General features: G+C 37.0%; 1 protein-coding gene and 1 long non-coding RNA gene across 2 annotated transcripts; both read right to left on the reverse strand.

Annotated features, from left to right (window-relative positions):
- Positions 1–13914: 13914 nt before the first annotated feature.
- On the reverse strand, positions 13915–14750 carry LOC149563281 (uncharacterized). Its single transcript, XR_016364048.1, has 3 exons — positions 14664–14750; positions 14449–14539; positions 13915–14367 (listed from the first exon to the last, which is right to left on the reverse strand). It is a non-coding gene; the product is annotated as an uncharacterized LOC149563281 (long non-coding RNA).
- Positions 14751–14798: 48 nt separating this feature from the next.
- On the reverse strand, positions 14799–24373 carry LOC149563282 (protein phosphatase 2C 32-like). Its single transcript, XM_089826631.1, has 4 exons — positions 21240–24373; positions 16983–17096; positions 16208–16472; positions 14799–15693 (listed from the first exon to the last, which is right to left on the reverse strand). Exons 1-4 carry the CDS (start codon positions 24165–24167, stop codon positions 15569–15571), a joined length of 3432 nt encoding a protein of 1143 aa, XP_089682757.1. The 5' UTR covers positions 24168–24373; the 3' UTR covers positions 14799–15568.
- Positions 24374–24848: the final 475 nt, after the last annotated feature.

Here is a 24848-nt window from a genome sequence, read left to right on the forward strand (position 1 = left end):
AGTTCCATTTGTCAGTGATGAGCTTATGTTCTTGGGGATACTTCTAGATGAAGTGATCAAGGCATGCTTGATTTCTTGGAGGTGCATCCTTATGTAACCAATTGTTGATATCTGGAGTGAGCTCCTCATGAAGAGGGATTTTTGAGGATACAAAGGTTGTTGGGCCAAACTGTTTGTATCGAGGAGGTGGAATCTCCTTAGCTTTGTGATATGTCAGTCATCCATTGGCGTGTGGATCAAGTGGGAGTGCCCCAATAGCAAATGCATCTGACAGACTATACTCTCCACAGCCTTTGTTATTGATCTTCATGGTAGATAGGGTGGAGGCGAGGATGGTTTCTGGGTCATTACAAGTGTGGGATGAGTTGGCGATGGTTGTGTCGATATCAATTCTAGGGCAATGGTTTGCATATGAAGCTTCAACTGCATTATAGTAAGCAAAGGGTTCTGGATCGGCATGGATGATTACCTCAGTGCCTTGATACAAAAATTTGACACACTGATGGTAAGTGGATGGAACGGCTTTCATGGCATGAATCCATGGGTGAACGAGGAGGATGTTAAATGGTAGGTTTAGATCAATAACATGGCAGAGTGTTTCTTGGATGACTGGCCCAACCTTGATTGGCAGCAAAATAGTTCCTTTTGTGGTTCTTTCCAAGTTGTCATAAGCTTTGATGGTGATAACCTCACTGATGATATCTGCCTCAGTATACCCAACTTGTTTTATGAATTTTAGGGTGCAAATATTCAGGGTTGATCCATTATCTATCATTACTCTTTTTACGAAAAAATTGGATACCATGAAGGCTATGCGAAGCGAAAGGGTGTGATCTGGCTCGACCACGGGTATGTCGGTGGGTTTGAATGATAGGGCACATGAGGAGGATAGATGTCCAACGAGATTACGAAAATCAGTAGCATTGATATCTGAAAGGACATGAGATTTTATGAGAGCACTGTCAAGGATGTTTTTGTACACAGGACTAGTGCAGAGAAGGTCTAAAATGGAGATTTGGCTTAGCATGTTCCCGAGGTGTTCCAAGATATTGTATTGGCTTTTGGAAGGAGCTGATGATACTACTGGGGTTGATAGTGCTGATGGGACTAATGGGGCTGCGATGTTCAATCACGCTCTTCTGGTGGTGACTGCACACTCATTGTTTGGGCCTTGGATATTGATAACATTGATAGAAGGCTCTTTTTCAGATATACAACCGATGAGGCTACCATAGTCTATGTAGGATGAAGTGTGGTCATTTTTCTTCCCATGTTGTTGGTTTGGTTGGCGGTTTTTGGTATTGTTGTTGTTGGTTTAGATGAGTGCTTTTAAAGAATTTTGGTTATTGTGAGGAGGAAAAGCATTTTGATAGATCTGTAAGCCTGTATTGGGAGAGGTTCGGGCACCAATGGTGATTTCTTTCCGATCAGTGAGGTCCTGCACATAATCTTTCAGTTTCATGCATCTAAGGGTGGTGTGACCTTTTACTCTATGAAATTTGCAGTACTCATTGTCTTTGTACCATGCAGCTTTGGATTGGTTTGGATCAATTTGCTGGGTAGGAGGAAATTTGATGAGGTTTTCCTTAGTCAATTTCTTAAAAATGACATCCAATGGCTCACCAAGGGGTGTATAATTTCTAGGTGCAGGTCGGAACTTGGTCTTTAGTCCTACAGCTACATTGATGGCATTAGCTTGATTGTTAGACCCTTGAAAGTTGGGTCTTGGATTGTGGCTTTGATAGCTTTGGTGATTTTGTTGTTGGTAGTTGATAGCTTGTTGATTGTTTGATTGATACGGTGGGTTGGACTGATTTTGGGAAGGACCAACAATATTCACATGTCTCATATCAGTAACCCCATCTGTTGCAATGTGCTTGTTTTTGTTCCAATACCTAGACTTTTCATTTGAATGTGTTTGATTTTGGTTGGCTTCCTTGTAAATCTTGACCACACCATCTTTAATGAGTCCTTGCTCAAGGATCATTCCTTTCTCTTTGATATCTTTGTAGGTCTGCAAATAGTTCATGGTCATGTGGTGAGCCAAGCTAGGATGGGCATTATCAATAAACATTTTCACCAAATGGCACTCTGGCAAGGTGCAGGTTATGCGGGTGGTAAGGGTTTGCCATCTTTGCAAGTATTCAGTAAGGCTTTCTCCACCTTTTTGCTTGGTGTGGACAAGATCAACTATTGATAGCTCTGTTTCAACAAGATGGGCATATTGGGCTACAAATGCCTCAGACAATTCAGCAAATTTTTTAATTGTGCCATATGGGATTCTATAAAACCATTCAAGAGCTGGTCCGGCCAAGATTTTCGAAAAGAGGCGCAAGAGGAAGACGTCACTGTATGCCACTTCTTGGCAGTGCATATAGAATTCTTTGATGTGGGTGACAGGGTCTCCTTTTCCTCTGAATTTGTCAAACTTGGGTATCTCAAAGTGTTTGGGAAATGGTGTCATGGTAATGGCTCTATCAAATGGGTAAGGACACACATTCTCAAACTTGAAGGTTTTTGGATCATTTCCCTCCTGGATGTTCTTCAAAGTTGTCTTCATGGCTTCCCATTCTGAATTAATGGGTGATGGCTGGGGTGCCCCCAATGTAAGAGTGCCTTGAGGTAGGTATGTGATAGATGGGGCAATGGAATATGGATGGCTTTGAGGTATGGACTGGTAGGGATTGTACATGGCTTGGGCAACTGAATGGTGGATGATGGGTTGCTAAGGTGGAGGTGGCACATATTGTTGCATGTGTTGTGAGGCTTGTTGTTGATATTGGATTTGAGGTTGGGATTCAGGAACATAAGCTGGCTGTGGGATAAATGGATTGCTTTGTGGAGGTAAGGTATAAGATGGTTGTGAAGCTTGGGGAAAGGATCGGGGAGCTTGTGAAACTTGACTTTGGATTTGAGGAGTTTGACCAATATATGTGGGTTGTACCCCCATTTGGGAAGGTATCTGCATGGCAAAAGAGGCCAAGTAATTGGTGGTTGGTGGTGGTGGATTTCCTCCTAGAAGTGGCATAGAAAAATAGTTAGTAATAGGAGGTAATGGATTAGTTGGTGGTGGAGGTGGTGGGAATTGAAAGCTTGGAAATGGAACTGATGGGGTTTGATAGCTTGGTGGCTGGATTTGAAAGCTTGGTAGAGTGGTGGCAGGAGCTTCGGTCACTTGAGACCTTGGCAGAACATTGGTAGTAGCTTGTGGGGTTTGACAACTTTGTGGAGTGAGGGCAGTAGCTTGTGGATTTGTGGTTGATGGCACTGAGCTCCAAGGACCTAGTGAAAATGATGGAATTATGCTCTAAGCTGAGCTAAACAAGCTGGGAGTGATGAAAGGCTGATTACTTGGCCCCATGGGTGGCATCCCGGTTGTATATTGCTAAGGTTGGCCAAAGATGCTAGCACTGATTTGGGAGATGGGTGGATTTGGAAGGCTAGGTTGGAGAGCAGCAACAGCAATAGTGAAGGGAGTGAATGATGAGGTGTTTTGGGCGAAGGGGGTTTGGGATGGAGTGGTATGGACCAATGATGGAGTGGTGGTGGCTGGATTGGCTTGCGAAAGGGAGATTTCAACTTGAGTGGAGGCTGGTATGTTTGGGTCTGTTGGATCATAAGGATTGGCTTGAGGCTCTTCTTTTGGCACATATTGAGGATAATCTAAATCATAAGAGCCTATTGGGAGTGGTAGTTGTCCAAAAAACAGGTGAGATGGATCTGATAAGGGAGGAGGTCTTCCACAGTCGAAGGCTCCTATATTGTCCCTTCGAAAGTTAGCCATGATTGTTTCTTTGTTCTTGTCTATAATGGCGCTCACCAATACTGCATTTCCTGGTTGGTTCATGAGAGCTTCAATGTCAGTAGGTGATGGTATAGTGTTCTCTAGGCTGAAGGATGGTTGAGTGCTCAAGGGGAGCGATGTTGTTTGATCCAAATGATAAGGTTCCATTGTTTCTTTTTTCTTCTTGGCTAAGCGAGTGACGGGTGGCATGAAAATGTTCCTAGGGATGAGATGCAATAATGTTGATGGATGAAAAGGGGGAAGGCTTTTCTATGCAAATAATTTCCTAGGTTGAGGCAAAGCTATATGACAAACCTAAGGAGGATTGGGTTGGGGATTCTAACTTCAAAGATATGTTGCCAAAGCATGAAAGGTCTTCTTTCCTATGTGCAAGCTTGGTGATGATTGTGTTAACTTTAAGGATAGACTGATGATCCTTTAGGAAAAAAATGAGATTGACCACTTGTGGATCCCAAACTTTGGCTCAAGGTGATGAGGGATAACAAGTGACAAAGCTAGATTACCCTAGACAAAGCTCAGTCGGAGGGATAATCTCGGTGAGGCTGGTGGATTTGCAAGATGGTAGGAATGGAAAACCTTTGGCAAGGTGACAACAATTTTGAAGGCTTGGATGTGAAAATTAGGCTTTTTGGGATGCTAACTAGGTTTGAGGGGATTGGTTTGATTCTAAGGCAAAGACCTAGATGATATGGATGAGCTAAAATGATTTAAAGGGATAACCTAGAATGGTTGGCTTTCCTACAAAGATGACTATAAAGTGAAACTTATGCAAGAAGATGTGGAAAAACAAGGGGGCCTAATCATAGAAATCATGCCTAGTTGGTAAGACATAAGTAGGGTTGACTCCTAGATGCTTGCTAAATCTAATAGTGCGATCTAACTAGGCGTCCTGACAGGTTTCGTCGGTCGCTTTGTCTTCTGCTTTGTGGAGTTTGGCAATTCGAGGGCTTGGTGTTACTTTCTTTCTCTTGGCTGAAATTTCTTGGTATGCTTGAGAGGGCTTGAATTTGGCTTTGTGAAACTTCTATTTGGGTTTGGGTTGTTCTGACATAAATTCCTGAATCTGTTTGGCTTTGAGAGATCGTGGTTGTTTTGCTTCAACTTGTTCAACTTCTGAAATAGGCAGTAACTACGCTAAGTGTGCCTTAAGCTAGGATTGACCAAGTTTGGCAAACATTCATTCAACAAGTAAAAGATCAAACAATAGATAGGAACAACCAGATAGAAGTTTTTGATTTTCAGAATGTGATACGTGCGCCAAAGAGTGTGTATATTCTACAAATGTTTCGATCAGTCACTTCAAACACATTAACATCCTAGATGGTTGTCTACAAGGCTGACAATTGGTTTAGCTAGGGAGTCCTCAATATACCCAAAGTACATGAGGCCCAAATCCATAGATGAAACCAAAACAATGTCACACAGCCGAGAGGAGCGATGACCCACTTCTCCTCTTTCACTTCTCAAGAGTATAAAGTTCCTTGAGGCTTAGCTCGAGTGACAAAATTTTGATCCCAAGAGAGGTGTCTTTGGATTCACCTCCCAATTTTTATACTCCACCGGAACGCTAGAGTTGACGTCGTCCTAAGGGGTGATGAAATCTCCAAGCAAGCCTCCTAAAAGCTAAGACAAGATTTTGGATCCTAATCTTATACACCCAAGATGGCCTCGAAAGACGACAAGGGGAGAGAAGACTTGGATGATCTTGAGCTAAAAGATAGAGTTATTTTCCAACTGACGCTTTAAGTTTTCTGATCTAGACCTTTTGAAAGCACACGTGATTTAAGATGCAAAGGTTCAATTCCAATTTGAAATGCGCCAACAAAAGAGAAGTGATCGAAGAATGAATACGCCAAGAAGATTTAGGGTCAACAAAAAGTAAACTCGCGCGCCCGGAGGCCCTCCACGTCAAGTATCGATTGATTTTTTTTAAGGCATTCAAGATTGAGTGTGAATTTGTTTTAAGTCCAAAACAAAGATGTGTGTAAAGATCAATTTCAAACATGCGCTCAGAGGCCCTCCACGTCAAGATTTGTTCAATTTTTATGCCCAAATGAAGTGTTAGCGAGACTAATTTTCTATCTTAGAAAAACCAATAAAAACTCAAGTGAGTGGAATTTGATTTTTGTGGAGCACTTAACACCTTCTTAGGTAGACCCATCCCCATATATGGCGTTGATATTGCAACCAATGGTTAGAATGATGAGTGATTAAAGAGGGTGAGTCCAACAACAAATTCACTCAAAGTGTCTTTATTTGTTTTTATAACTTAGAAAGTTTCTAAAATGTAGATTCTTTTTATGCCCCAAAAGATGAAGTGTGAGATATTGTAATGATTAATTGACTTTTTGCATTCAAGATTGGATTTGTTGTTTTAATCATGCATTCATTAAAAAAAAAAAAAACAACAACTTAATTTTAATCCATGGCACTCAAGAGTGATTTTAACAACATGCATTCAAAGACAAGTGATTAAACATTCAAGTTTTTTCCTTTGAGCATTCAAGATTGAGATTTTGCGTGTTGTTTTAAGAACTTTGAAGTGCTTTGTTTTAACCTTAGATCATTCAAGATTGTTTTTGACTCAAAAGTGAAAATGACTCTTTGGACTTTGGTTTTCATTCAAGATTTTGTGTTCTAGTTTGCATGTTTTAAGCCTAAAAAAATGATATTCCTAAATTATTTTGATGCATGAAAAACTTAGGAAACATTCAAGATTTTGCAACAAGACATTTGTTTGGAACAAATAACAAAGCTTTTAGAACAATTTTGGCAACTATTTAGGACTCTTAGTTTTCATGAGATTTTTAAAAGAACTTTAAAATATTTGCAAATGAGGTTTATTTTATCCTTGATGGATGCTTTGAGTTTGATTTAGATTTTAGTGTGCACTTAGTGTTAATTTTGAACCTTTTGAAATGGAAATTTGAAGTTCTTTTTAAATTCTCAAAAATGAAGTATTTCTAACTTTGCATGAATGCATCTAAAACCTTGATGTTGTAGGGATGCAAATGATTGGATTGGTTTAGTTTCACTTGTTAAAAGATTTTTTTTTTTTTTGCAAATTTTTAGTTTTTAATGGATTTAAGTATGATTTGGGGGTTCATTTTAGGCACTTAAAAAAAAGTCTGTATGATTTTGCTTCCTTAAAAAAAAAAAAAAAAAAGGCCAAGATCCCTCAAGAAGAAGAAGAAGAAGTAGACGGAATAGAAGAAGAATATAGACAAGAAGAGGAAGAAGAATTCCAAGTGCTTTGTCCACCTATAAGCTTGAAAAATCTACAAACACTATGAGATAGACTATGAGTTCCTTTGTCTTCTTCATGTTCATGTGGACCTACAAAACCAATTTATACAATCCTACCAATCACAAAAACAAGCAAAATTAGCCAAAATCAGCAAATGACATACAAAACTTGACTAAAAAAGCTAATGAAGATGACCCATGCGGGGGCCCACTGGGCGTGCCAAAATGTATATGCTACTTTAGTATGTTAGAAACACTAAATTAAAACAATCAAAAGCATTTGCATACTAATTTAACATAACTTCATGAGAGACAAAGTGAAGTCCTCAAATGAGAATATGAGCCATGGATAGGCTCTCTCAATGAGGATGATCACTTGATGTAGAAGTGTGTCTAATAGTTAAGATGGCTTGATTATGTATGTATACTCAAATGCTCAAATGGGCTTCAATGAAAGATTTTTGATAGATTTAAGTGAATGGATTTGATGTAAAAATGGCTTCTCAAAATGGCATTATGGTTTTACTTTTTAGATTGTGTTAAAATGGCTTGGGAGAAGATTCCTTAAATAGGCAAAGGGCTTGAGGGACCAAGGGTTAGGATGCAAGGATGGGAGAAAGCTTATGGAAGGTTTAGATTGAATGAGAGGAGAGCACATGGATTGTGTTTCCTTACAGCCAATCAGGGAGTGACACATGTCACAAGGTCATTGGTTAGAGCAAGAGAGGTTGAGGGGTCAACAAAGGAGGTTTAAAGCTCATAAAGACCCTCATAACGGCTAACGGCTTGTAAGAGCAATGAATGGGCTTGTAAGAGTCATTTATGGCTTTGTGGGCTTCATAAAGTTTTATGGTTGGGATATTTGTGAGAGAGTTGAAATATTTTGACTTGGGTTGGATTAAGAAAGTCTTCAGCTTGACTTAGGAATGTGCAAATGATTAAAGCTTCAATTAGGCTTGGGTTAAAATTATATTAGGCTTGTTAGAGATGGGCAAATGGATGGCATTTAATGAGGGTGGGTGAAAGAGGAGATATTTGTTAACTTTGGCTTGGGTTAGCAAGTCTTAACCCATGTTTAGGGAATGTGACAAGGTTAGGAGGGGATTATGATTAGGATTAAAAATAAGGATTGACATCTTCTAGAAGAGTCTAAGCTTTGGATGAGGGTGAAGACTTTCTAGAAGAGTCTAGAACTTCCTAGGATGAGGATAAATAAAGTTTTTAAGAAATAAATAAAGTTTTATTTATTTCAAAGATTTGGGTTGAGGAGATATTTATTAAAATATTTTTAATAAACATGAGGATTAATATTTAATCTTAATTAAATATTTTGAGTTGGGATTAGGGGTAAGAAATGATGGGATTAGCTTTTAATCAAAATTAAAGAAAGATTAGAAGATTTTGGAAGAGGTTAGTGGTCTTAAGAAAATTAGCTAAGTTTTGTGCAAAAAATAAATTATTTATTTTAGAATTTTTGATCAATTTATTAATTAAATAATTAATAAATAAAGAAATAATGTTTAAATAAGATTTAAACATTTTTTGGAGGGATTCCTTAATTAAATATTTTTAATTAAGATAAAAGGATTTAATGGCATAAAAATAAATTAATTAATTAATTGATGATGATGTCATCAAAGACTTTTTCAGAAAATAAAAATACTTTATTTTCTGAAGGATTTAGGTGTCTACACTCCCTAGTAGCATCTCCAGCAATGTCTTCCTTGTTCTCTTTGTTATGTTGCAACAAACACAACGACGAGGCTAAGAATGCATGTCCCTCAGGGCATACGTGGCCAATTTGGTGAAGCTCACATCCAAGATATCTAACTCTTTCTTAACTTTTTCAATCTCCTCAAAATAGTTAACACATCACCCATAAACAATAATCTTCATTTTTACCACTTATAACATCCTCGAGTGACATCTACCTTTCCTAGTCTTTTTTGTAACCTATTTAACTTTGTCCTAAAAGTAGGGAGGTGAGGTGACAGTCATAGGGGAGGACTTTTTACCACCCCTTACTTTGATCTTGGGGAGAGTGTTTTTAAAATAAAAAAATATTTATGATGTTTAGATTAATCTTATGCTCATGTATATAGTTTGTTAAATCATTAAACACTTACTCACAAATCTTGCTAGTGAAGAACAAGTATTCAAGTTGGAAATTAAAAAGATGAGACAAAATATAGTTTAAATTTGGTTGAAGACATAAAAATTCAAGCCCAAGGTGTGGCTCTTAACACTCCATTATTAACTATATTTATTTTATGCTAACTCTCTATCAATATTTTTTGAACTATATTTATTTATGATAATCATAGTTAATGTGATAATAATATAATGGAGTTGAAATTATATTTTAAAAATTAATTTGGAATCCAAACAACTTATACTTGAAAATCGAATAATTATGAAAATCTATTCTAGTCTTTATAACTTTATTTTGCATCAACCAAAAAGGAATTAATGAGTAAATAAAATATTATAACACAAAGACAAAAGGCGAGCATAAATACTAAGTAGAAACATATAACAAAAGAAAAAGAAAAAATAATGAGGTAATAATAGAAATTCGTAACAAATAAAAATATAACTAGCATACTTAAAAATTTAATTCAATTTTTTTGAAAAATAAGCCGAGAGGTATCCAATTTCAACAGAAATAGAAATAGTATACGTTTATTTGTTTTATATATATTATCAGTTAGAAATCTTAAATCTATCCAAAAAAAATACATAGAGATTTTAAATTTTAAAACTCTTCCTTAGTTTTATGAGACTTAAAAATCTCAACAAATCAATTTTAGAGAATGATTTACTTCATCACATCCAAACATGAAATATACAAATTAAAAAAAATTATAGCAATAAGAAAAATCATAGCAATAAAATAAACAATGGTAATAAATGTTTTGAATTTATTTTTATTTTAAGCTCTAATTAGTAGCATAATCATAAGAAGATTGCAAACCATATTTTTGAAAGTGGAACAAATCCACCCCACATTGAGGAGGAACTAGTTGTGAATAAAAAACCACCAGTTCACATTGAATTAAACTATCCGTTGCATGCAACTTTCAAGATTTTAATTATATTTAGTCTCTTTAAGATTCTATTTTATTTTTGTGACAAGTAAATGAACATCAATTTTTTTTTAATGAAAAATGTTTACATTGAAAATTGTTGTCATTGTAGAAAGCCGCTCAGCTTAATAAAACAATTATGATAATATTAAGAAAAATAAGTGATATAATTAAATTGATAAAATTCAAGGAGGATAAAAATAAATTTTGAAAAGAATATGAAAATATGATTAAAAAAATAAGAAACAAAGGAAAATTGGCAATAACCTAAAAAAGATAAGAGGTAAAAGAAGAGAAATAATATATAAAGTTAATATAAAGGTGGAAAATAAAAGATAAAATAATTGAGTTGGTAAAGAAAATAGATGAACTAAGGACTTATGAGAGTTTAAAGGAAACAAAAGGATAGAGACAAACTCACAAGAGATGCATCAAGGATAAATAGGATAAGCACATACAAAATGAAGCATTTACGTAACAAGAAGTAAAAGAAAATGCTAATATGCAAAAGGAGGAAGAAAAGAGACCAACAAAATCAAAAAAAGGAGTACAAATGGTCAAAGGAGGCTTGAGGAAGTTAAACAGAATGAAACCTCAAGATAGAATAGGTAAGGAAGAGGACATGGAGAAAGGCATTGAAGAAGAGTCACACAAAGGATGTGCAAGGGTAAAAGAAGAGAGATAAAAGGTGAAATGGCTAGCAAAAGAAAAGAGGGGAAGTTAAGTCATGCGAGGTAGCAAAAGAAAAGAAGGAAGTTATGTGAGGAAGCTTGTTATTGAAAGTGTTAATTATAGGTTATTATTTAAGTTTAACTGATGCCTACTAATTCAAACTACTTCCTCAACTTCCTTCTAAACAATTGTCCCCTTCCACTAGGATTTGGGTCCTCTAACCAAATGTGATGCTTTTTGTTGAAGTAGTGTTTAGATAGGGGTCAACTTTCGATTCTCTAATGTCTAATGTCAACACATCTTTAATTCTTGCATTGATGGAGGTGATTTCACCAATATATGGTCCCACTCGAGCATTGAATTTTATGAACCCAAAAGTAATGCAAAGACTCCATGACAATCTTTAGAGGATGAAGCTCCTTATAATGTTGAGTAGTGTGAAGAAACCCTCAAATAATTCCTTCAAAGACTTGTAGAGATTACATTTTAGATGCATTCCACATCAGGCATTGTGACAATGAGAAAATCAAAGGAGAAATTGATTTTGGCATAGTGATTAAAAGCTTTATCTTGTTCCCAATAGTTTCAAAACCTTTGTGTTATTAGCAGCTCTTGTTTTTCTCATAAATTTAAGCAGCTCTACTATCTACAGTTTTAAAAACACAGCACTTTCAAAAAGCACTACTAACTAGAGTTTTAAAATCACTTGCTTCTTTGGCTTGGGAAAACACATTCAAATAAAGTAAGCGTGCATAGCCTTTCCTATAAACTCAATATGAAGGGAATCTATCTAGTTTTGGGGGGTGGATTATGTCAAGGAAGGAGATTAAATTGTCGAGTCCTTACTGAACTTGTGTTTTTTCCAAATGTTCCTCATTGTGTGTAGAGTTCTTCAAGTTTGTCTAGACCATGTTGCCAATAGATGACAAGGGGGAAGTTGACAGCTTGGAGCAACCTCGTAGCAATACCAAAAAAAAAATTCATAGATGAATCCTTGAAACATGAATGTGGATTTGCTTTGAGCTATTCTATTTGATGTGCATGGTTTAAAGTCCCTTCAAACCCAATTTTCTTTATATATATATATATATATAGACCACCTCAATAGAATGCAATCCTTGTGAATTTCTTGAGAAACGAACTCTAGAAGTGATCACTAAATTAGGCAAGCGAAAAGGGAAGACTAATTAATAACATGTTTTACTTTTCTTGTGAATTTGTACACATGGTCATGGTCCAAGGAGTGTTAACTTCCACTATTGCAGATGTGGTCAAATATTTTACAACAATCACATTTGCCCACTATCAGAATGTAGTTCCTTTTATCAGCTCTAGTAATTGATAACATCCTTGTTTCTATTAATCATCGAAAAGCCATAGTTTGTCTTTTGGGGTTTGCGGACTGGGGAGTTTGATTCACAAGAGGTAACAACACAATCAGCAAAGTTTAACATTTTAAATTCAATCAAGAAAATGGTTTTAGAAATAGCTTTTTAGGGAGAAAGCAAAGCCTCGACCCTTTTATTCAAATGAAACAAAAAAAAGTCAAAGAGGCATATCTGATAGGTTGACAACAAACATATTTTCCCAATCATCAATCTTGCTAGACCTGTGAGATGTTCAAGGATTGATTTCATTTGATAAGCCAACAGCCTAAAAACCTAAAGGAACTGCTGTCATTGTTTGGCCTTGCAGTCATAAAATTATGAATCAAAATATTGGAAAATGTTTACATTCTTTATTAAATAGAACTAGAAACGAATTAAAAATTTGCATAATACAATAATTCTAAATTTTAAAAATGGTCTCCACGCCTAGAATAGTGAAGCAGCATGGTAAACCAGTTGCCATTGAAGTAGACTGTTGCACAGATTCAAAACCCAAATCAAGCTTAAGCCCATTTGCACATATATTGAAATGAAGAATTGGTTGAATCTAGAGCACAGACCTTGTACACTTTTCTAGTTTCCTTACTATAATTGTATTATCTTCAACTCATTTGGTTGCAGGATCAAGTTCAATTCATCTGTGACACATAATGCTCATTAAAAGGTTTCAATCAAATACAAGGGTCGTAATTTTGCTGTTCAGAAAAGATATAACCATGCACAATTGACTGTTAAAGTGTCGTTATCCTTAACATGATTAGAGGACCCAGCAAGCTTATATCTGATAGTAGAGCAAAATCAATTAGAAAACATACACCTTACGTGGATAATATAGGTTGCATCTAGTCATTCTATGCACTTGTCCAAGATTTCAATATTGCAGTGCTCAGCCTGTGATCACATACAGTTCTTTTGTCTGCTAGAGTTATTATCTTTATTTGGGAAGGCAGTGGCACAATCCTTACACATGAACATTTCAGCAGCATGCTGAGTGATAACTTTCCATCAAACATCACATGTATGGAATGTTTGAATCTGTAGACATATCTGTAGTGTATCTCTTATGAGGGCATTCGTTTGAAATAAGAGGTTCTGCCTATTATCCATGGTATCTTTGTGCATTTACTTTAAAACTTGTTTCAATAAAAATGGATGAGGGTTAAGGTTTAAATCCAATATGCAGATTTTAGAATGTTAAAGTTCAAACCTCGGACATGTCAAAATACTTCCACTAAGGGTACACATTGATCACTGGAAGCTAGATATTAAGGTAGTTCAGGGATTATAACTAATCCTAGGAGAAATCACTGCAGCTTAACAATGATAAAAGCTTAAGCCTTGCCTAGCATACTCTGCTGCTTTGATCTAACATCCATACACACACCAGTAAAAAGCAACTTGCCTCTGACAAAGCTAAATAGTCAATACCATTATAATACGAGATCAGTTAAATTTCATCAACCATCTATTCCTTAAGGGCTATGGTTACTGTTGCAGCCTTAATATGTGATAGCAAGTACTTTTATCTTGATTAATCCCAATATCTTTCTGCAGGCTTATTTAAGCATTACACTAAAGAGTGATTTACCCTCGTCCTTTGCCTATTTCGTGAAATCAAATAAATATATATTGTCAATGCAAGCATGGAATGGTGAACTATCTACATCTCTGGAAGATGTACGATCTGGCTGTTCCATCATTTTTAGCATAAAGCAAATGGATTAAATAGCAATTTATTGCACTGAGGTCTTATTTTAGAGTCTTCCCATAATACAGTTTCACCATCACTGTTTCACTTCAAATGTCTTGGTCAATGTCTGCTCATGAATTCTCTTTTTAGGTTTTCTAATGGTCCTCTGATTTGTGATTACATATGCAGCCTTATTTGACAGAATATAATCTCTGTATTTAACTTCCCCCTTAGGCAATCAAATGTTAAGCTTATGGTAATTTTCCAACTTCCTGTCCTATTGGTTGAGTAATAAAAAAGAAAATTAAACATGATTAACTTTAAAGTTTAAGCACCCAGTTTGCTGCTTGGAACTTATGACAGACTCGAGCATTACCTTCCTGTCCATGTGCAGTAAAAATTCTAGAATTTCAAGTTCTTTCTTTCGAATTCTCTGCTCCAACTCCTTTGCCCCTGCTATTATATATGGTTATTGAGGATCTGAAAAGGCAATTATTAGTGAATGCATTATTGCAGCCTATAAAACTTCAAACTACTTACAGCTCCATTTATTCAACGGACCTGTCAGTTTGGAGAAGGGCCAAAAATAAAACCATTAATGAAAAGTGGGTCACACAAACCCTACAGATGTAGATCACACAGGAGCATAAACCTGCAAAATGTGCACTAGACATGAATGCGTTTGTATCAGTAAGATTTATTTGTTTACCCTAGGTAAAGATCTTCAAAGAATCTGCAAAAAATCAATTTATATGTGGTGTCGAAAGTCTGAAAACCTGCAACTTGTACACTAATCATGAATGTATGTGTCAGTGGACATTTCCATTATTTACATCGGGATGTTGATAAAATCTGCAAATCTGCAAAACTGCGATAACTTTATAAATGACAAAGAGAACAGTGCATCCCAGTGAATATAAGACATTTGAGAAATCTACATTAAGATAAGAAGGAAAAAAGAAATTATGTATGGGTCTCAAACAAAACTGCAGTGTTTCTTATTGTAGCCAGAGCTCTAGCAAGAAAGAGCTATTGATTTTACTCCCGAAAGAAGAAAAGGATTGGAAAGCATGATAAGCCAGGTTTTATGATATATTGAACCTTGGCTCATAACAAATGCTGCCATCATGCTCTTGAGTTTTCACAAGCATCTTTGTACAACGCAACACAATGTCCTATTTTCACGAACTTAAACAGTACAAAAGGTAAAAGCTCACTGCTCAGCCTTGTGAATGGATACGTGAACTTCCAATGAGCCCTCTACAGAAAAGTTGATTATAAATTCTTTTGATACCTAAGTAATCCTCTATTGAGCAGTTTCCACCCTGACGCAAATGAATCGTTTCCTAATGAAGCTTACAAACCCATATATATGACCAACCATTGAATGAGGCATTTCTTAGGTTGCCTCCATTGCAGGCATACATGTAAGAAATTTGCCCACAGATTTTAGCATTAATGTTTAAATTACAACGAGCTGTAATTTCGTGTTTTGCAAGAAAGTGATCCAGCCAAAATCTATGAAGAATACACATCTTGTTGTTGCAGGAGTGTATACAAATTCAAGTTGCAGTAACAGCAAACCAACCTCACTTATTCAACTTAGTAACAAGGAATGAATAAGTAGTGTCCATGTCGCCATGTGCAGGAATCACAAAAAATTGCAGTCCAACGATCAGATTCATATATACTTACCGGAGGACTTCCATATCCTTCCTTCAAGTGATATTACCATGACAGAAACATCATCGTGGTACTTCCGACGATCTCCTTGAGGAATATCTAACAATTCATGAAAGTCCATACCTACATATAAAGATAATATTTATTACTCCAGGCTAACAAATCAAAGCAAAAGTTTCTGCTTCAGCAGTCAATGTTTTTCAAAAAACAACATTTGGAAGATGCTTTAAAAGTGTTCTATTTTCTAAACAATTTCTTTTTGCCTCAAACAAAAAGAGAGATAGAGTTGCTGCCTATAACTGATGCTGGTGGATACATCAAATTGGCAAATTCCTTATATATTGATCCTTATTAAGAAATGAGTTCATATTCCTTTTCACCATACTTTCACACAGTTCAAATAGACATAAGATTTTCATGCAATGAAAAGGGAAATTAAATAACAATCTAACATCAAATTAAATTATGAGCCTATTATTTCTACCCTGCAACAAGGGATCAAGATGCTCGGCAATTGCATCAAAATTGAACTATTGCCAGATAGCAAAGTAACAAAATAGCTGGTAGAAAACATGTGACATGCCCAAAAAATTCAGATATAATTCCTTTGATACCAAATTAATATATGAAAACTTACCAGCTTTCTTTGCTGCCCGGAAGAGAAGTTCTTCTATAAGACTTTGCGCAGGATCACCATCAGGAAATTTCTCCATAAACAACTCTACATGAGAAACAACTTCCTGATTGCTTAAATATTGATACAATCCATCTGATGAAAGCACTAAGAACTGATCATTCAGACCAAGTCTATGATGACGTAGGGATGGTGTGCAACTGATGTATGGAGCCGTGCCAATATAGTCATTCCGAAACATTTCAAGCAATGCATTATTCCACTTTGGCTGCAGAAACAATCACATGCAAAACCCTTAGGAAAATGCAAAAGAAGAATCTTCTTAAAGGTATTTATCCTAAAGGCAGTAAAATATTAAAATAACAAACCACTGCTGCATATATGATTGATGTTTGACTCATCCAAGAAAACATGACACACAAAGATGTTCTTTCTTAAGATGCAAGATGCATTGAATTATGCAACTACCTATGCACCTGCAACTTCGTCAATCATAATGTCCCAAATTCATAACTCAGGTTACAGCATACCCCAATAACATGTCATTTGCACATTGTTTTATCATTATCACAAGTTACTTGATAGGTCATTTTAGGGAGGGATCTACAATAAGCAGCAGGAAGAGAAAATCTAAAATAAGATCAATGTGCAAAATACAAGACAATTTAATTCTCAAGATAGATTAGTAGAGGCAGAAAGTGAAAATCTAAAATAAGATCCATATGCAAAAAACAAGACAATTTAATCCCCAAGATAAATAAGTTTAATATTAACACACCTGTTTCAGAAATCCTGCACCAAATGCACGAGTGACTTTAAGGCGTCCTTTCACTCGATCATTTAGAATAGACTGGTTATCATCAGGATGTTCTGCTTTGATTCTCAGAACTTCCTACAAATTTTGAATGCATGCATTTAGGAAACAGTAAGTGTTCTTTGTTGTTTAAAAATATGAAAGTGGTGCTTAAGTACAAACAAATATCCTTACAAATTTTTACCATAAAGTTGGCCTGAATAGTAATGCAACAATTCCAGAGTAATGATTAAAAAGTGCAAGGTCAGACAAATTCACATGGGCAAAATATTTAATCAAAATCCCATTTACACCATGAATATTATCTGTTTATTCATACCACTAATCCATTGAAAAGATAAACAAGTACTTAGGGCTAATGTTTGGAAGAACACTGATACAGCTTATACAACTGTTATAGGATTGAACTATGGTGTGCATTAGTATACCTAATTTGGCAGAGAATGGTTATTGGTTCAACTTTCTAGTTTCTTAAAGAACATGTGTAAAATGCAAATGAGACTCATGCGGTAGGTGAGATATTTTGTGACAACTTCATTGTCAGAGTCATGAATTCTATATTGATGCAGAAGGTGGGCACTTTTCCATTTTAAATCCAGCTGTTCTACAAATAAAAATTTAATGTTGAAAAGAGAATGATTGGTTCAGGGCACATCTTGTCCAAGTATTTTTATGGAGCAAAAAGCTACTAATGGTCACTAATTTGATTATATAGTTGGACAGTAGTTCAACAATGCACATCTTTGTGGCAGCTGTGAGTACATGTGGGTAATTCTGGACTAGGGTGACGAATATAAAACAGAAATAAAACTATTGGAAGTAGCCAAGGTGTACCCATGAATAGCCATGGAGTTGAATTTACAGTTTTAAAATGTATGCAATATAAGGCTGTGGAACCACTGAGTACACTAACACTCGACTACTTTTCAAATTTAGCAATAACATTTGGTCAAAATCAACTGAAAAACCTCCTTCACCCAGACTATTTTCTAGTAAAGATCACGCTTAGAAGTTAGGAATGACATTACTTTGCAACCCACATGTCAGAGCTTGACTGTAGAAATTTTAAAATTGTAGCTTTTGTTTTACAGATTTAAGAGGACGTGTTCAAGACATTCCATAGGTTTAAACTTATGATTAAAATTTAGAGAAGAAAATTCCTCAATGTCATAGCATGACAAGTTCTGAATAAATAAAAAAGTAGATTGTCAGAAAAAAATTAAAAAGCATTTGATTCAGTTGCACAAAACAAACCCTGGTCCAATAAAGTTGAAGCATCTCTTACAATTTGCTGACAAAGTAAACAGAAAGCCTACATGGTTGTGACTTTATAAGAGGACCTTTCCTGTTGGAAGCTAGTTCTCATAGCGTCTAAATAAAAAAGCAATAGAATTAAGTTTCATATATCATAAGCACATTGTGAGAAACTGAAAATGGAAGAAACAGCCACTTGTGTCCAAAGAGAGTGTCAAAGTGATGTGAATCTCAAAAGTCCAGCAGCTGAATAAGATGCAAATATAACTCAAGACTTAGACTGAACTGACAGCATTCTAGTATTTCACTAAATAATCACAATATCTAGTTTTCAAAAGCCTACAAAAATACAGAAGACATTAAATTTATCATAAAAGATAGGTTTGTATCCAGTTCGTTAAGTGTCACTTTCCATTTAGACAGTACCAGCAAAACCAGGCATTATTACAACTTACAAGCATGTAAATGTGCAAAAAACTTTACTAGATTTACAGGATCTTTAATCTGCTTAAGATTTCTAAAATAAAGAATCTTTGCCAGGTAGACTTCAAGGAAACCATCCAAATTAATGATAGTTTTATCAAGAATAGCATTTGAGGTTTATACTTGTCGCATTCTATTTAAACAATTGAGGACTCATATAATACAATAAATGAAAAATTCCTCCAACATGACCCATGCACAAATGTATCATCAAAAGCTTCTTTGTAAGTTTGGTTCACAATCACAGCATTCCTCTGAATCAAAAAATGTTTCCAGCCTCAAATGTCAGTTCCAGGTCAAGGCAATGAATATGACGCACTCCACACCAATAAAAAGGCAAACTGTTAATGATTTTCAGTTGCAGAGGCTTGGTAGGCACAAACCTGATTTATAAGATGATCACAGTTTATACATAGCATCCAAGCTGCACAGCAGCCAAGTTATACAGATCTGGGCAGTCCTAAGAACCAAGAGCATTTTCTAAATTGCTTTGAACCCAGTTCTTAGTGAGGGTGGCAATGCCAAAGTCCATAAGTTCAACTCCACAAAAATAAAATTTATCTCTACATGTATAAGCTCTACCCCACAATGGAAATACTTCTTGCAGCAAGAAGATGCTGAATTATAATGTACTCTGACAACAACAATTTTTTATGTTTTCATTTTGGCAATATGACATACTTCTAGCAAAACTGGTTAAAGTCAATATGACTGTAGTCAATCTAAAATTATTGACATAAGCTAACAATTCAGAATTTTGTAATGCTATTGGTGAGGTATTCTCCTTGATTTGGATAATCTCACCTTGTCAGAAAAAATCCATAAAACTCTCAACCTCGGCTAGAATAATCATTACTCCTCATTATGATTAAAACAGAATCAATTTACAACACCAATGTCTCAACCTCGCCTAGAAAGTCTTTACTTTTTAAGTTTAAAAATTTAAAACAAAATTAAATTTACATCACCAGTGTGCTTGTAATTATTACTCATTGACACAAGAGAGAGGTCATAGAAGAAATGAATACTCGTGGAAATCGGTTATCATGTATGACTTGTATGCTGTTCAGTTAAATCTCCCAAATAATCAAAAAAAATGAATCCCCTGCACCCAAGTAAAAAATAAATAAATATCAATATGCCATCCTCAATTGGCACTTCCATGCCAAGGCCTTTTAAACCAAAAATGTAGTCATAATAAGCTTATGTGAGTCAATATGTGAGTCAATGCAATAGGAATGCAAATTGCCAAAACAATCAGCAGCACTATCAGAGCTATCTAACTCAAGTTATCTTTTGCAGTCTTATGAAAAATGGAAGAGGATAGATGGCCTAAAGTTGTCTTTAGTGACACACTATGTAAGCGAAAAAGGACATGGATGCAACAAAACATCAAATGGATGAGTAAATGGAATATTCAATTCAATATGTGCCCCACAAATAATAAAGAAATAAAGGTCTTTGTTATGGAGAAATTCTACAAGAGAAATTGGGGAAGCGAGATCAGGAGGAAGAAACTATATTATATAAATGAGTTCAACCCCACTTGTGATCAACTCCAAAAAGCATACATAGGAGCCAACATTTCTTGGAGGGCTAAAATTCTTATTGCTCAGCTGAGAACCAACTCTCACCAACTTCGGTGTGAGGCCGGGCGTTGGAAGAGGCCAAAGGAGGCTTGGGAAGAGAGAATTTGCAGATTCTGCAATTCTGGGAAAGTGGAAACTGAACAGCACTTTATTTTAGAATGTGAGGCCTACAAGAGTAGCAGAGATAAATTTGCGGATACTATATGTGACAATTCTTGGCATAACTTATTCAACGAAGAGTACATTGAGCAATTGGGTGGACTCATCATCATCCTGCACAAGAAGCGAACAGTGCTACTTAAGTCTGCTTGAGTTGTCTTGCTGTCCCATAGGCTATTTTTAGCCTCGTGGACGTTAAAATTTTATCTATCCATCTATCGACATCATAGAATGAAAGGCACATTGAGAATTTTTCATTTGGACTGAGACTCTTTGATTTTTGTTATTTCATTTGGACTGAGATTCTTTGATTTCTGATTCCCATTCTTGAACATTATCTGTTCCTTCGAATAAATCAAATTGATCAGGTGTATTGTCCCAGAGCTACTGACTGTTGCCTTCTCATGAATGAAGTTGGCATTGGTAGTTGCCAATTAGCAGCAAGCTCAAGCAGTCAAATGGGAAAATACAAAAAGAATTAATTTTGGCCCTTGGGTAGTAAACGAGAAACAACCTAAGGATGAATTGTTGGATGTTGACCTGCATAGAAGTTAATGTCTAGGAAACTGTAACTATATTCAATCGGTAAAATATGGTGCACTTGGATCCATGTTCAAATCAAAATCTTTAATCAATCAGTAGATTCTTCACACTATAGACAATTGGACTATCTTTTTTTTATCGTTATAGACAATTGGACAACTAATCATTGCTTATTTTGAGATAAATTTCTTACTTCTTCAATACTGGTACTATGATCTGTTGATAGTTGCACCGCAATCAAATTTGATCCAGGCACTGGCATCTCCACTTCTGGACCATTTTTTATTTTATTATCTGCAGCAGGTGATGGATCTGCGGTAGGCTCTTCTGTAATTCCCTCTAATTCGGACCTGATAAGCGAATCTCTTAAACAAACTTTCTCTTGCCTGTCACCTTTTTGATAACTAGACTGTTGCGTGGTACCAGAATTTGTGTCTGGCCTTTGTTGTGCCACAATAGCCCGGCTGTCACCAACATTCATCACATATACATCTTGATCCTTCATCAACATTACCAGTAAACAAGATCCCATCAATGCAAGTTCTGGATTTTCATCAAGGAACTTATCTGTCATTTCAAGATAAGCTTCCTCTGTAACTTCTAATGCACGTGAAAGAGCCTTTAAAACAGATTCATGGTTAACAGAACCTGTCTTACAACGTTGAGTATCCTGTTTTAATCTCTCGTCAATCTTTTTCTCTACTTCAATCCGCTCTTTCTCCCAATCATATCTCCATGGAAACAATTTTCTATGGCTTTCTTTCCGTTTACTGTAGGCTTGTCTAATTTTAGTACTCAGTAACGACCTTCCTCTGCTTTGTTTGTGTTCTGAATCAGAGTAAGACACCCTTCTTGTGCGTCCATCTGAAATTTGATCAGACACCTCATTACTTTCCCTGGTTTCTGCTGAACCATCAGTTGATGGAAGACTTGAGTTTTCTGTTTTGTGAATATTATTCCGATGGCTTTTACCTACATTATTTGCAGTACTATTCCAAACCAAAAAGTCCAAAGGATCATCCTCTTCTTCAGCAAGAAGTTCACGCAAGGACCTTCCCTTCCTGTGTTCTCCAACCTCCTTCTCACATTCAAAGGTAACACGCTTAATAAACTCTGTCAAAGGACGGGGATTCCCTTGCTTACCTATCATCTTTGTATTGGATCCACTCAATTCAGTATCTATTTCACAGGTACTGCTCTGTGGTTTCTGACTATCACTTTGATTAGCTGGGTGGCGTCTATCAATTATCTCTATCTTTTCTTGTTCTGATTTACTGGAAATACTATCTTCAACTGTTAGCTTTGCTCGTTTAGCATCAGCATCTTGTCGATCATCAGAACTCCATTGCCCAGATTGGGCAGATGAACAGCAATCTTGTGCAGCAGCTTGGGTCTCTGGGTCATCAGGATTCTGTTGCAAAGCAGACAAGGTACATTGTGGGTGTTCTGCTGCAGGTTCTGAGCAATGTGGACGATTGGCATTTAACTGCAATGCTAATTGGACTTGTGGACAGTGTTTTCGTGTGACCTCTGGGCTTTGTGTATTGTGGGAATTCAACTTGTGTGGCGATTGGGCATGTGAGCAGTCTTCTTGTGTGCCAACAGAGTCATATGAATGATTTGCATTAACTTCCGGTTCCGAATGAGAACGTAAGCAATCTTCATTAGGATTTATTTGTGGCACGGATTGAGAATGCGAACAATCTTCTTGTGTGACTTCTGGGTTTTTCAATAGATTTCCATTTGTTTGTTCTTTTGATTGGGAATGTGAACAATCTTCTTTTGTGGCTGCTGGGTTTTGTGGATGATTGGGGACTGTTTGTGACGTTGATTGGCAAATTGGGCAATGCCCATCTCTTTGTGCGGTGTCAGGATTTTGTTGCTCAGATTGAGAGTGAGGGCAGTGGCACTCTTCTTGTCGGCTGTGAGGATTTTCATTTTGCTGCCCAGATTGAGCAGCTTGGCAATCTTCTGCTTCGGTAGCATTTATGCAGTCATGTTTTCTATCCCACAACAAACCTTCCAGCTCATTGAAGATAGCCTTATAGAGATTACACATAAGAAACTCAGGGGCATCAGGGCCATTGAAGCCATCATAAATCCCAACAAAAAGCCACCCATGTTCCTCCGACAAGACCACATGAACTCTATCCTCACCAGCCTTCCCTTGCGCCCATTGCAGATTATTACCATTTCCAATATCATCAGAGTGTAAGCCCAAGAACATACCTGACTCGTAGTTGCCATTGTTGGAGATCCCCTTGGCCTGCTGGTGCCACCCAACCATCTGCATAACAGCAGGAAGCACAGAAGTCTTAGACAAAGTCCTCGAAAAAGCCCTCCTCACAGGTCTGCTCACGGTCCGCATCACCCTCGAGAAATACCTTCTCCGCCTCCTGAAGTAGGTCGCATGGTGAGAAGCAAGCGGCGCAGAGAAGTGGCTGCGATCTACGCCTTCCAGAGGGCCAGACATAAAGGCCCGTTCAAGCGGGCCCGAAAGAAATCCCCCTCCACGCTCCAATGGCGCAGACATGAAGCTCTTATCAACAGCACCCTGCTGCTGCTGCATAGGACCGCCCGCTAGGGGTCCCGACATTGGGCCAGAATAAGCACCAGAGTTTAAGCCCCTGGGCACGGGCTGCAGAGGCAGGGAGCTAAACGAAGCGGTGCCCTCAAACGCAGAGGCCCTATCTGGGTTATTAAACTGGTTTGCTGTACTGTTATTCTCATGTGGGGCGGCCACTGTTCTGGGCGTGGACGTATTGGCACTCACAGAAGCCCCCGATATGGCCTTGAATGTTGTCGTCTCAGGCCCAATTTTAGCATTGGGATTACTCGCATTCGCATTAGCATTGGGATTATTGCTCCCATTGTTCTCCTCCTGCGTGAACCTGAATGATCTGCTGTGTTGATCAGACCCATCCAGGGTCTCCGTCTCCACAATTCCAAACCGGTCGGATTGAGAAGGCGAGTAGCGGGCGGATTCGATCACGGGCCTCACGTAGCAAAAGGAATGGCCCAGTCCTTCATCCAGTGGCTCAGAGAACACCAATCCTACGCGCTCCTGCTCATTCCCAACCGGCATAAAACAGCCCACCACGCGCGATACGCTGTTACCCATCGCCCCCCTCCTTTTCACTACTTCTCCCTCATCTCCTCCTCCATGCCGCCCTCCATAAGCATATACTCACTGCGAGTATACACCTCCCCGGGACATAGACATATACTCACTGTGTATATCCATCCCCCTCCTCTCTCTCTGGTTCCTCAACGATCTCCTTCGCATGTCTCTCCTCTCTTCTCCCTTGGACTCCTCCATTCCATTCCATTCCACTCCCCCATTTTTTTCCACCGAGTCAAAACGCCCGCCGCCACGTCAGCGCCACCGTGAAACGGTAAAACCGCCTCGTAAAATTCAGTTTTTTCCTTCCCCCTTTCTGCCGGCCTGGAATTTGATGGCCTTTTTGGCCGTTTTTTAACTTTTGGATCTTATTTCTATAGTATTATAGTATTGTATGTTGTTGTTTCTCAAATTAATTTTGTACTGATCATATTTTCTTTATTCAGAGTGATCTTTAAGGACGTGATTTATAATTAAAATTTGTATCAGACTGCATTGATGAATAAATAAATTGTTTATAATACTTAACAATGTAAAGAATCAAAGAATGGCATCCTTAAAACAATTTTCATATTCTTTTCACTATAGGATCTTCTACTATGAATCTTGACTAAAAAGCTTGTAGTCATGTTGATCTTATCTTCGTCAAACAAAATGATGTATATTGTCAACCTTGTTCTC

Source organism: Cupressus sempervirens, chromosome 4 (genome assembly GCF_028749045.1).
Source record: "Cupressus sempervirens isolate cs-2001-9-10 chromosome 4, ASM2874904v1, whole genome shotgun sequence".
Taxonomy (NCBI): domain Eukaryota; kingdom Viridiplantae; phylum Streptophyta; class Pinopsida; order Cupressales; family Cupressaceae; genus Cupressus; species Cupressus sempervirens.

What these genes read in the sequence shown, in the direction of transcription:
- LOC149563282 (XM_089826631.1), bottom strand. Translation starts at nt 24,167, where the DNA reads ATGGGTAACAGCGTATCGCGCGTGGTGGGCTGTTTTATGCCGGTTGGG. An exon ending in ATAGTACCAGTATTGAAGAA is followed by an intron (nt 17,097 to 21,239) that starts GTAAGAAATTTA and finishes CAAAATTTGTAG; the next exon opens with GAAGTTCTGAGAATCAAAGC. An exon ending in GTGCAGGATTTCTGAAACAG is followed by an intron (nt 16,473 to 16,982) that starts GTGTGTTAATAT and finishes TTGTTTCTGCAG; the next exon opens with CCAAAGTGGAATAATGCATT.